The sequence below is a fragment of the Cibotium barometz genome, chromosome 33 (genome assembly GCF_041138505.1).
Source record: "Cibotium barometz isolate CiBa-2024 chromosome 33, ASM4113850v1, whole genome shotgun sequence".
Taxonomy (NCBI): Eukaryota; Viridiplantae; Streptophyta; class Polypodiopsida; order Cyatheales; family Cibotiaceae; genus Cibotium; species Cibotium barometz.
The window spans coordinates 42437473-42451593 of record NC_141078.1 but is presented as its reverse complement, the minus strand read 5'-3'; the positions used below and the strand labels follow the sequence as shown (position 1 = coordinate 42451593).

General features: G+C 44.1%; 1 protein-coding gene across 1 annotated transcript; it reads left to right on the top strand.

Moving 5' to 3' along the window:
* Nucleotides 1-365: 365 nt before the first annotated feature.
* Nucleotides 366-13796, top strand: LOC147619584 (mannan endo-1,4-beta-mannosidase 2-like). Its single transcript, XM_086773250.1, has 5 exons — nucleotides 366-1437; nucleotides 8039-8236; nucleotides 10223-10345; nucleotides 12989-13200; nucleotides 13307-13796. The coding sequence occupies exons 1-5, from the start codon at nucleotides 1087-1089 to the stop codon at nucleotides 13695-13697; spliced, it is 1275 nt and encodes a 424-aa protein (XP_086629376.1). The 5' UTR covers nucleotides 366-1086; the 3' UTR covers nucleotides 13698-13796.
* Nucleotides 13797-14121: the final 325 nt, after the last annotated feature.

The window sequence follows — 14121 nt, the reverse complement described above, 5'->3', positions numbered from 1 at the left end:
CGCCTTTTGTGAACCCAACCTAAAGGTAGAGTAAATTGCATTGTGGCAAGGGTCTCCCACCACGGGCTTTCTCTCTTTCACTCTTTTGCAGTTCACCTGTGCTTTTCAAGCTGATGTGAATGGTTCTGCCTTGTATATTAAGTCGGTGATTGGCCAACGAGCTTGTGAAGACTTGGTCGGGCCTTTTGTGATCCTAGTCTAAAGGCACATAGGCTGTGCACCCCACGAGAATTCAACGGTGTTAATCAAATCCCGATCGCAAAGTCTCTTTCCAACAATAGATCCTTCCAGATTCATTTGCCCAAAAACCGGAGGCCTTCACATGGTTAGAAGCATTTAGGCTTAAGCATTCCGTTGATCACGGTGGCCGGAAGGTGAACTCCGTCGGACGGAGTGTTTACTACAACAGTGATCGTCTTAGGAATCAGTGTAGGTGAGCTGTTGCCGTGTTGCTGGGTCATGTGAGGCTAACGTGCACGCCTTGCATGCCCAGCTAGCGCACCTACCCTCTACCGGCTGCTGGAGGGGTATGCAAAGCCTTCGCTTGGAATGAACGTTTTTGCACCAAAGGCTTGTCCCACATATTCAGTAGGCAGCTCGGTTGGAGAACAGAGACACTTGAGCAGACATGAAGCTTGAAACCCTAAGCCTGACACTAATCTGCATTTACAGAGATTATTCGAGATAGCTAGATCATCAGATAGAGACACCTAATCCAACGGTTAACCACGTTCTTGCGCTAGCTTAACCCTAATCCCAATCTTAACTCTAACCTTACACACTAACAGTCCTGTACAGAGGTTACCGCTGATCGCTTGATCATCAGACAGCAACAAAGACACCTGATCCGACTGTCAGAAAGAAACCCTAGCTCTAATTCCTAAGTTTATACTCTGAAGGATCTTACAATGCAGTTCCCGGCCAGTTTCTGTTTTGTTTTACAAGGAAATCCCTTTGTGCAGCCAACAGATTTCCACAACGGTGACCAGGAGTAGCTGGAAGAGGGCTGGCTACGCCGCCCACTGGCCGCTCGGTCAAGCTGCCCATTGGACTCCGCCTAGGGCTACACGGAGAGCCTGGAGAGCAATGTGGGGAGGTTTAGGTTCACAGAGCGTTCTGCCCATAGTAGTGGGCATTGCCCTCATATGCCTTGTGCTCACCAATGTGCATTGGGAGTTCTTCTTCCAGCGTCAGTTAAGCTTTGTGCAGAGAAATGGAACTCATTTTGTTGTTGATGGGAAGCCCTTCTATGTGAATGGCTGGAACTCTTACTGGCTGATGGCCCAGGGTGTTGACTACACCACCAGATCTGCTGTTAAAACTGTTCTTCAGAACGGAGCTGCGATGGGGCTTTCTGTTTGCCGGACATGGGCTTTTTATGATGGCATGGATGGACTTCAAGCCGAACCAGGCCATTATTCTGAGGATGTATTCAGAGTAAGGAAGCGATTCCCTGCTATTTTGTTTTGCTTTTTTTGTATGCACTTGAAGGTGATCATAGTCATTGTAGGCGTAAAATTGCACCCAAAAACACTCTTTCTTGCCATAATTAGAACCCTGCTCCTGCATGGGAATTGGGGGTTCTAGAGGCCAGCACCATCTATGACTATCATTCATTGTATGTATGCTATGATTGCATGGTTGATTATGCTTGAATGTGAATTGTAGGTCCTGCCTATTGTGGCTGCTTAATGCAGTTAATAAGTTGATCCATGCGTATTGTTAGTGCTGAGGCATATATGACCAGTACAAGATGCATGTTAGAGTAGGGTGCATACGAGTAGTGCTGGAAGTGCCGAGGTCAAGATTAGGTCTAGAGAGATGTTATTTGATATGATAAGGTATTCATGTCTACACATGAGTTAAAACAACCATCCTGGCCAAGGTTGCAAGATGGGTGGATTGCGAGGGCATAGCTTTGGCGGCAATAATTAAAGATGAAACAAAGGAAGTGTAAAATTCTGTGTCATGTGCATCATATTTGTGAGTGCCACATGAACAGAACATGCTTCTCAGCATTAGCACTGAGCAGGTTCAAAGGCGGATCTAGGAGAAGAATTTAATTGGATTGGAGCAGATTGACAGCCCTATAGGCAGCCAGAAATGCCCAGGACATGCATCCATAGGTGGGTCATCCATGGAGAGAAAGAAAGAAAGAAAGATATATTAACGTCTCCTAAAGGCCGAAATGGCCCATGAGACCAAAACAAGGTACAACTGATGATGATGATGTCCCATCATAACAAATCTGAAAGAAAGAATGAAAATAGTAACATCCTACGAGAGCTAAGAGCTGAAAGCTGAACCGCTGAATTGTCGCGGGGTAAACTCCTCCGGTGGCGGGCAATTATGGCTCGAATCTGCTGATGGTGAGGGCGATCCTCGTGGTTGTGGGCGTCTTGCTCTACAGATGGCAATGGCTCTGTCCAAGGTGACTCCTCTGGAGGGTGGTCTGCCAGGTAGGCCTGTAGATGGGGGAGTAGAGGCTGGTGGGGTTACAGTGCTGGCCCTGAAAAAATCTGTGAGGGCTCTTTGTCTAGGCGGCTCTGGTCCCACTGCCCTCATGTCCCTCAATAGGCTCTCTTTGTGGCGTTGAAGCTCAAGTATGAAGAGCCCTAAGCACCTTTGGTCCTCAAAGTCCATGATCTGACGCAAAGGTCCAAAGCCTTCACGGAACAGGGAGTGGTACCTCCCTCAGATCTCATAGTAGACAGTACAACGACATATATAGTGTTCCTCCGACTCCACCTCCTGATGGCAAGCTGGCATATGCGGTCCTCTAGTGATATATCCTCATATCCACCTGTCTCTATCCTCACCCGGTGTGAAGAGGTGCGAATCTGTCCAATAGCACTGCGAATACCATGTGAGAGGTGTGTGTCCATGTAAGCATGGCGTATAATAAACCCGTCCGAAGAAAGGTGTAGAAAATGACTATGGTAGTGTGCCATTTTCGTGCCCAATGGCTGCGGGGGCCTGACCCATGTCCTCTCTGTATCTAGTCTCACAATGTCCATCCTGATCACCCGATTCAGCTCTGAACGGCTGAGATCTAAGAACGGGCAGTCCAGGCTGTAAGTAAAAGTGCTATCAATGTCTACAAAAGATCAAAGAGTCTATGAGAGATCAAAAGTATTACAATGTGTCCATGAAGTGACAAAATCATGGACAGCATGATAAAAAAAAACCCAACTAGAGCTGAGAGAAGAAACAACAGCCCTGTAACTGCCAGTGGTACAATGATACAATGTGGGGATTATAGTGGATCCTTGACATCTATGACATTAAAGAGGCTCTCCACATCCACCAGGGGCACTCCTGCAGCTACATCTCTCGAAGATCTCTCGGATTTGAAGCTGTTGGGTGGAGCATCTCCTTGGACTAGTGGGTCTTGGTCGTCTACCTCGCTGCACCTGAATCGCTGTGTCTAGGGAGACTCCCGGGAGGCAGGGTGGCATCTGTGGCACATGTACGGTCAATGTGTACTGCCTGGTCCACCAAGTAGGGGCATCCGGGTCAGTGCCATCTGAAGGCCTCCATCCTCGTGATGGTGGGCTGCGAGGTGTGTGTGTGTGTGTGTGTGTGAGAGAGAGAGAGAGAGAGAGAGAGAGAGAGATTATTAATGTCTACAAGACCAAAGGGTCTATTAGACCAAAAGTGTTACGATATATCCATGAAGTGACTAAGTCATGGACAAACATAAAAAATTAACTAGAACTGATACAATGATATAATGTAAAGTGATCGATGTGGATCCTTGGCATTAGTGGCTGCATAAAGGCTCTCCACGTCCACTACTTGTGGCGGGGCACTCCTGTGTCTTTGGTGGATCCCTCGGATCTGAAGTTGTCAAGTGGAGCATCTCCTCGGACCAGTGGGTCTCGGGCATCTAGCTCGTTGCACTTGGATTGCACTGTCTAAGGAGACACTTGGGAGGCAGGGAGGTATATGGGTTGCTAATGTGCATTGCCTAGTCATTTTTTTTTCATTGGCATGAGGCCCAAGGTTCTCCTATAGTAGGTTGTGGTCTTCTAGCTAGACAGTTGGTTGATCACAGGCTTGTTTGGATCCCAAGGTCTCAACCTTTGAGGATGAGCCAGCTGGGGGAGGATGAGATTGCCTAACAATAGTTGGAATATCTCAGGATTGGGACAGCTCGCATGGTATTTTTTTCACACGTGTGAGAGCTTTGATGCAAATGCATTGAACCCTATGCATTTGCATAAGGGCTTTTACCTTATGCATAGAATGCATTTGCATACGGGCTTTTACCTTATGCAAAAAAGATAGCTCTATGCATAAGGTAAGAGCCCTTATGCAAATGCATTCTATGCATAAGGTAAGAGCCCTTATGCAAATACATTGAGTCCTATGCATGCATAGGGCTCTTTATGCATGTATAGGGCTCTATGCACATAGGGCTTTCTATGCATGCATAGGGCTCTATGCACACATAGGGCTTTCTATGCATGCATAGGGCTCTCTTGAGCTCTATGCATACATAGAGGGCTCTACTTTAAGGATAGAGCTCTCTATGCATAGGATGAGAGTTGTCGTGTGTGTGGACATGTGTGAATTATTCCAGTGTTATTCCAATGGTTTACCTATAGGGGGGGGAGGTGTAGTGCACGAAGACTTAGTTGGAAGAGGATTGATCACCTTGACTCGACTTTAAAACTCTCAAGGAAATTTTATATGGTGTGTATCCTAGTGGTATGGGACGCTAGGATCTGCAGCATGTAGAGTTTCTGGGTGTGTCTATATTTTCTAACCTTGCTATGTCCCATCCTTATGGGTGAATCTTTTACCTCATCTTGTGTTGACTTATATGATTCCTTGAGAGGGCTATGTCAAGCCGATAGGCATTTCATTCGGTATTGGCAACAAGTCTAGGTTGGGAGCTCCATTGTTTTAGACCAGGACTCAGAGATCATTCCACTTGTTAGGGTGGAAGGTAATCAATACCATATTCGGAACCGATATGTCATGTGCATGACATGTACATGCTAATCCCAGGGCTATTTTCTGAAGGGCAGCAGATAAACAGAGACATTAGTTATTGAGCAGGGTGCTTGTGCAGGCTGCTGGAGATCTCTCTCCATCTCATGTATGCATTTTGCATCAGCATGTTCCAGGAAAGGTGTTTAGGGCTGAAAGAAGACTCCCAAAGCTTCTACATGTGACATGGTAGTTGTTCCGTGATGATTTAGTCTCAGATTGTGCTGAGATTAAGGAGAGATCTCTTGTGGGGTCGCAACACTCCTATAGCAGCAGGTCATCCGGAGGTTTGAGTTTTTATGATCATCCTCAGTCCAATGGGCAGATGGAGAGGGTGGGATCAAGTTTTGGAGGTTATTCTTTGTGCATATGGCGACCATTTAATTGTGAGAGGTACATCCCTATGGTTGCCTATGGTACTATTGAGTGTATGGTTATGGCGATAGCTAGAATGTTCGGTAGGAGTGGGGGTAAACCTTAGATTCCCTCAAACTTTGATAGCTTGAAGGAGACAGATTTGTGGTGTCTAATAGTAAGGAGTCTTTGAGAGGGAGGTATGATATCCCTAGGTATGAGGATTTACCAAATCTTAAAAAGGACGGGTATTATGTTGTAGCCAGGAGATATTTGTCTCAGCGATTTCAGGTGTCCAATTCCATGAGGAGTTGGAGGATTGAAGGATGGTTTATGTTCTTGAAGGACCTAAAAAGGTTTTGTTTTTGGTCTTGTTTCCACGATCATATGTTGAAGGAATAACAGCTTCGGTTGAGCTGGCTCCTTTATATGTGGGCCTGTGGCTATGTGGATTTGATAGATATGTGTAAACCTGATTTCAGAGATAGTTGATGCAGGTAGTTGGATTCTTCTTCACTTATTCCAAGAGTGGAAATGTCCTAAGTGGGGAGAAATGTTATGTACCTAGCCCTAACCCATGGGGTTAGGGGACTAATCCATCAAGGTGAGGGGAGTCGTGGGATTAGGGAAAGCAGGCGGTTTCAAGTGGCTAAGGTCCATATTTAATAAATCCAAGATTATTGGCTATTTATGATTGGGCTGTTATTTATAGCAGCAATATGCACTATATAAGTGAGTCTTGGGTTATTATTGATTCAGTGTGGTCGGGACTTGGACCAAGAGACGTACTTCTGCCATGGACATGGTAGATCATGGGTGGTCTTGCTGAGGGCCCGTGTGGGCAGGCATTGGTGGTATGGGATGCCAGGGCCGACTAGCATGGACGCGTGGGAGTGGAACCTTAGCCCTTGGCTTGGGGGAGGTTTGCAGACGAGAACCTATAGTTGGGTGGTGAGCTTGCTTGCACCCCTTTTATTTGGTTTCTCTAATCTTGTTTATGCCTATGTATTAGGTGATCCTCTGGAGGAGTCCCTCACACTACCACACTCATAAGAGTGGATGCACACACAGGTAAGACCTTGATTCCCAACATCCACTATGAGATATGCGGACGTCGGACATTGTCTCTTTAGGGAGGGGTTTGGGTCCCTGTCTATGGAGATGCAATATAGAGATGAGAGATGTCTAGGACTATACCTATTAGAGCTGAGGCACCATAGAGACAAACAATTGAGGTAGGAGCCCGAGAGGCAAGAAATTGCACTGACATATATCACTGACTTTTTTGGCCCCCACCAATGAGCCCCGGTTGACTCTCTACGCGCACACGAGATACACCGGGACAGATTGACCAGTACAAGGCTAATCGTCCCCACTGAGTGAGCACCCCTTGCACTTGGGGGGTCCTTTGAGAGAGAGCACATGTCCTCTAGAGAGCTGGACATCCCCAGTCCCAGAGACCCATATCCTCTTCTCAACAGCTCCAGATCCGAGACTTGCTTCAACGATAGAGCATGATTCTTCAAACTACTTTGAAGCACAACTATAAAATATATAGAAAATCAAAAGAGAGGAAAGACCTTGTTCTCTTAACCTAACCTATTGTATATTCACAAATCTGATGTATTTACAATGAATTATCTACTTCTTTTCAAATAGAAGCCAAGCCTTTGGCCGATTTGTGTTAATTGCTGTTGTTTGGGTGGAATCTACTACTCTTGACTTGATCTTCTCTCTCTTGGTTGCTCCCAAAAGGCTTAGAGGATGTTTAGAATGAGGAGAGAGGGGTCCTATTTATAGAAAAAAGTAGGCCGACAAAGTCAGCTAATTGCACTCGGCTAACTTTGCATTAATTTGCATTTTGGAATAACTTGTGTTAGTTTGTGTTTTGCATTAGCTTGTGTTAAGTTGCGTTTTATGTTAACTGCAGACACCTCCTCTTGTGCACACACTGGTCCAAACTCCAAATAAAACTTCCATATCTTGAAAGTCTCACTTTATTGAAGACACTACTCCTTTTGCTGAATTTTAATCCCTACAAATGCAGCTTTGTTGTGTTGAACCCGCCTCTCATATATTGCAAGCTGGTTATCCTAAAGTTTTCCTTCAGACTTCATTGAACTTTCCCTCGTCATCCATTGGATGTGCTGCATTGTATATTGAATCAGACCCTCTACACTCTACGAAGGCAGGAGTTTGACTACCTTCAATCATAAGTGATGAATTTGGAGCTTATATCTATTGCCAAAAACCCAGATCGTGAAAAATCCGATGTGTCCATGTTGATCATTCACTAAAAACATGATTTTTCCCCACAAACCCTAATTCTCATTCTAACTAGTGGCCCAGAGCATGACACATGCAACCAATTACTGTGACACACCTTTTTTTTTATAGTGAAAATAAAACTCCTATTATGGAAAAATATTACAAGGAGTTAAAACCCAAGGTGGGATTAACTCAGAAGCATTGGAAAAACAGTTTAAACTGGGCAAGAGAAATCTGCTTCATTCGAAGGCTGTCATGCATGTGACGCACACCCACACATGCACGTGCACACACACACACACACACACAATGACACACGCATGCACTCAATTGGGGCTTAAGACCGGACCTTGCTGCAAGTACATGTTTCTAATTGATTTTGGATGTGTTGCTAATGAACTGGTCTTTTGTGTCACAGGCATTGGATTATGTCATTGTTGAGGCAAGGCGACGTGGAGTGCGATTGCTGCTAAGTCTTGTCAACAATTTGCCTGCATTTGGGGGCAAGGGGCAGTATGTTGAGTGGGCTCGCAATTCAGGAGCTGATGTTGGCTCCTCAAATGACTCATTCTTTTCAGATCCCACTGTTCGCGGCTATTACAAGCATTATATGAAGGTAACGATGCAGGGTTCCTCTTACTATCTCAAGAGAAGCATGATCTCAACTACACAGACCGTACCCACATACTTGGTTTGCCTTCAATGCCATGGCATCATCTCTCTCTAAATCATAGTCACAAGGGAACGGGAACGTTTTGAGGAACGGATGACTGTTTGGAACGGGAACGAAAAGCTTGAATAAAAGGGAACGGAATCGGGAACGCCACATCATTGCATAAATGTGTTTATAAATTTACTTTATATATCTATAAATGCTTTGGAAAGAGGCATAGTAAAGAAAGAACCTCAAACCATCTCAGTAGTGGCCATGATAATGCATAGATGTGTTCTACATGATACATAGTCCACTTATATTTCTTACATGGTCTACGGTGCCATTTTGGAACGGGAACGGGAACGGCTATCTCTATGGAACGCGTTCCCCCGTTCCAAGAGCTTGGAACGACGTTCCCTTGTGACTATGCTCTAAATACCAAATGTGTCAGGCATTACTGTCTGCCATGGTTAGGTTTTTCTGTAGTAGTTCTTATGCTGTGAGTTTGATCTTGTTTTTAAAAACTTAATTCCTTTTAACTTAGTTAGCTGCTTTTTACCAAAAAAATTATGCACCTGCCACAAGTAGGACACATTTGAACTTCATGGATCCATCACTTTTGCTTTCGGAATGAAGATCCTTTTGCTCTTTTGTTATAAAGCATTGGAAACCATGCTGACATCATTTCTGCTGCAAAATATGGTATTGTTTACTGAACTCATTACCTATGAATGTTTGTGTTGAGAAAAATGGAACGTGAGACACCTCACCCAGATGGTTGTTGCAGACCTGCATGTTAACCATGGGCAGCTGGTAGTGACCAGCCAGGGGCAGACAGCAGCGGGAAATGCGGAATTCACAGTTATGCAGCCTGTGGGCAGCCCGGCTGTTTGTGGGGCTGGTCAGCCAGCAGTAGGGGCCCTTAAGCTGGCCCCCAGCACCCTTGTTTCTTCATTCTTGCAATTGGAGCCACAACACCCCAATTTACCCCCTCTCCTTGGCAGCCACATGTGCTAAATGCAACCAATTTCAGCAGCAAGTTTTTCTCTCCCCAGTCCCTTCTCAGCTAGCATCTGCCCTGCAGACTGAGGTGGTGTGTTATGGGCATCATGTATCTTGGAGATATTGATCATTCACTCAATTAAGAATACAATTTATTACAATGAATATGCCACATGAAAAGTAGATCACAATACACAACACTAGGGTTGAAGACGACACCCCCCCTCCCCCAGTTGTAGGTATTTTATTGTTAAAAGGAGTATTAATTTGTACTTTGTGGGTGCCTGTGGAATGCCTCAGTAGGCACTTTAGATTTCCAATTATACCAAGCAAGAAACTCAAACTCTAGATGCAATTGAGAATACCCCGGCAACTGTCACAGGTGTACCTCTGCATGTGAATGAATGGATGGATGGATAAAGTGGAGCCTCGCTTGTTGCCGGCCTTGTACGGCCAGATCCGAGTATCGATGAATGTGGCACTTTGCATGCAGCAGAGTTTATAAAAATGGGGGCCTAGCAGCTATTTGGATTTGGTATGTTGATAGAGCTACAATTGTGGAATTGGAGGCTGGGGGATTGATTCCTGGATGAGTAATCTTAGACAGCATGGGTTTTTGTGGTGGGACTTAGTTTTTTCCGCCAAATTTTGATTTGGGGTGCGGGGCTGGGTCAGAATTTGACACACACATCCCCCTACCCCCCCCATTTTATGCTTGCTCTCATACACGACAAGCCAAACAGTTCTTGATGATCAGTACTGTGTAAATTTCAGGAGCTTTAATTATTCAGTTTATGCTTGTATTCATTCTGTTCCTTGAACTACAACCATCTTCTGGCCTAACTTTTTTGTGTGAAAGAGTCGGTCTTCTTTAAAAAACTGCATTCTATGTAGAGGATCAATTTGTTTGGTGCTTTTTTTTTTTTGTCAAAAAATTATTGGCAGAGAATCATGACAAGAGTCAACAGCCTCAGTGGAATTGCATATCGGGATGAGCCGACCATTTTTGCTTGGGAGCTAATGAATGAACCTCGTTGTCCATCGGATCCATCAGGTGACACTTTGCAGGTATGATGCATAGTTTTTGAAAACATTCTTATTTTGCTTTGCCTTGTCTAACGCAAACTAAGCCAACCTTTGGTTTGGATGTGCATTATACTTTAGTATCGACTGGCTATTGATTATTTATACGACTACAATGAGCTAATTTGTCTGCTTTTGAAGATTGGATTCTCATCATCCCATTACAGTACAAGACATTTAGCTTTTGGTAGTTTAAAACAGCGTCAACTTGTAATCCAATGCTCTGCACTGTTAAGTGCTCAGGAGCTCATAGGCTTAGCTTTCAGCATAAGGTTGGAGTGTACATGCCATTCAGAGTTACGACTATTGTGCTTTAGCAGCACACTGTCACCTAGAAGGCATCACTTTTTCAAGGCTAGTGGCATAAGCTTTTTTTTGCCTCACTTTTGTGGCCACGTAGGATCAAGAAGGCCTAGATGGGGTTTGTGCATAGCATGGCCTGTCAGGATCAAGAGTGTTGAAACAGCATTTTCTAGTAGAATATGCATGGTTTGTGTGGATGATTATGTTCTTACTAGTAGGTTTCATGACTAGGGGGTCTATCGCACATCCAAGAGTTTTGAATGCATATAAACGTTCATTGTGCAGCTGGAGGAGAGCTGCGTGCAAGCTCTCATGCTTCTTGCTATTTTTTCAAGCATGCAGATTCTCAAGGTGTGTTTGAGACATGCCAGATGGTTTAAGAGTCAAGGTGGACTTTGCAAGCACATATGTAGGCCATATTTTTTTAATGCATGAATTTTCATGCACAGAAATGGGCAGATGTGTGATTTCTTGAATGACAAGAAGCCTGGCAGGAATAGAGGTGAGAATTTGATTCGGTTGATTCCACTCTGCTCAAGGATGGGGTGATTGTTATGGACTACCCCATAGACCATTTCCGTAGGAAAGGAATAGAGTTGTCAAAGATGACATTTGGCAGATATATTTCCACAGGTTGTGGATTTAAGCTGGAGATGATCCCATCCAAGATGACCATTCGCCATAATCACTTCGTCACAATTACAGGGTATGAGTTTGTTCAGATGTTAAGTTACTTGGGAACAATACTAGAATCTTGATAGCCTTTTTTTAGCTTGTTTTTGTTTTTTGTTTTTTGTTTTTTTTTTGGGGGGGGGGGGGGTGGGGGGGTGGGGATTGGGTGGGTTTGACAACCTAGATTGGTAGAAATCATGAGGATCCAATCTAATAATGCTTTTGGATGTGATCCGCAAGCATTATTAAATTACTCAAAATGCACTTCAATCTTTTACAAAAATTAATTGCATGCATGGTTACACCTCAGCTGGCAATCTAGGGGCGTGATACAAACAACCCTTGACTTTGGATAACCTTGTGCAAATACCTAATGGATGCCAGTATGTTTAAACCATGCCAAATCAGTTGAAGCATGAGGATTTCTTGGGGGTACTTTGGGATGTTAGAGCAGCTCTGTTATAGGTATTGCTAATGCAACATTAGATTGCTGTGGGAGGCTACAACACCTTAGGAGTGGTACCTGCTTATAGAACTAGTACGGGCAGTTCTCATCATATTCCTGGAGGTGTTCACCACGAGGCTATGCGTTAGGAGTGGTACCTGTCTATAGAACTAGTTCAGCCAGTCCGCATCATACTCCCAGAGGTGTTTAAAAAGATTGATAAGGCTACACCTTAGGAATGGAACCTGCCTATAAAACCAGTACAGCCAGTCCTAATCGTACTCTCGGAGTAAAGGGTTTGGATCATTGGTTGTGGATTCTCTGCAATTTGTGTAAACAGTGATTGGGTATGGAGATTTTGGGTTCTGGGGAGTTGCCTCACATCAAAGTACAGTGGGATTCAAGGGTGCGAACTTGGAACAACCTGATTTAGATACTGAGGTATTCTCATAAATGACCACTTTTATCTTGCTAAAGAGATGGATCCAGATACAGTACAAAGGTCTTACTCTGTCGTGTGTATAGTCGAGAGCATGCCCTAGTAAGACCTACATTGCTTTTGGGTTTGGTTTTGGCAGAGTTTTTGGGCCAACAGGCTTCTTCATCATTGTTACTGTTGGAATATGCGGGCCTTGCACTTGGGACTTTTTGGCATGGTCTGGATCCACATGCACAAGTAATGTTATGTGCTTGAAAAGACCTAGAGGCTTGTCGCAGCAGGTCAACAAAGGCTGAGCTTCTTTGGTCGGGGTTGTGTAGCATGGGCAACGGAGAGAGGACTTGTAGCTCACTATAAAGATGATGTGCAGGAAGGCTTGAGGTATGCAATAGACATATCAGTTAAAGACTTATTATCTGCCTTGTAGATCGATTCATTGTTTTTTTGGATTTTTATTTGGAGTGGATTGGGTATTCTCATGCCCATGCCAGCTGTGTAGAGATCCCCATCAGTAAAGCATGTGGGCATGGTCTGGTTGGACTCTCTGCACACCCTTTGTGCGCTGTGGGAGAGCATCCAGGGGGACTCAAAACTTTCAAAGGAATATGACAAGGGCTTTCTTCACAAAGCTGTGAGAGCTTGGAATTTGGCATCTCTCACTAGCGGCAGTTTTGGGGCTTTAGGTTGATGTGCTTATGCCTACCTTTTAGGTCAATTTTCAAATGTGCTAGTATGAGATAAATATTAATTTTGTTTTTCCAAACAACAGGGCTGGATTGAGGAAATGGCTGCATATGCAAAATCACTTGATCAGAAGCATCTTCTGACGGTGGGACTAGAAGGATTTTATGGTCTGTCTACACCAGAGAAGCTAGAGAAGAATCCAGGAAACTGGGCCAGCAACCTGGGTTCTGATTTTATCAGGCATTCAATGGCAGATCTTATAGATTTTGCCTCCGTACATGCATATCCTGATATATGGTACATTTTGAAGCTCAGCTCTTCTTTATTTAACTTAAGGTGTTTGGTTTACTGCTTATGGGTGTTTTCAAGATAAAATGTTTGTTGATGACATCTGATTTGGCAGGACTCCGAACCTTCTTATGGAGGAGAAGATAAAGTATGTGGAAAACTGGGTGACTTCTCACATTGAGGATGCAGAACAAGTCCTTCAGAAGCCAGTCCTCTTCACTGAGTTTGGGGTGTCCGATCAAACACGTAATTTTGATGTCAACAATAGGGTTGGGATGCTTGACATGATGTACAGTAAAATCTATGAATCAGCCAAAGCTGAAGATGCTGGGGCTGGAGTCCTGGTGTGGCAGTTTTTGGTGGAGGGTGTTGACCGCTTCCGCGATGAGTTCACTGTCATCCCATGGCGAGAACCTCTGTTGTATGGGGCCATGGTTAAGCAATCCTGCAGACTGTACAATATATCAGAAAATTACAACCCAACACACCCTGCTTGTTCACAATAAGAGACAATCTATAATGATGTTGGGAGCTTCCCTAATGCTTCGATCATTGTACATCTTCATTCTGGTTTGAATAACTAGAAATGGAAACTCATTTGTGCATGACTCAGCTTGCTGCAGATAATCAAATTCAAAACACACACACACACACACACTCTTTATTTTTCTTTTTCTTTTTTCATAATAGAAGATATATTACCAAAAATTACTTTACAGATGGCCACATGGCTGTCATGTGAACACTCTCTCTCTCTCTCTCTCTCTCTCTCTCTCTCTCTGTGTACAGCCGTTAGATAATGATGATGTGCCTTCAGTTCTACCAGTCAGTTCTGAATGCAATTGGTAATGTAGAACAAGCGAAATTCCTGTAGAAACCCATCTTTGTAGCAACATTTGGCAGAAGCTCGAGTCAATGATTGCAATTTCT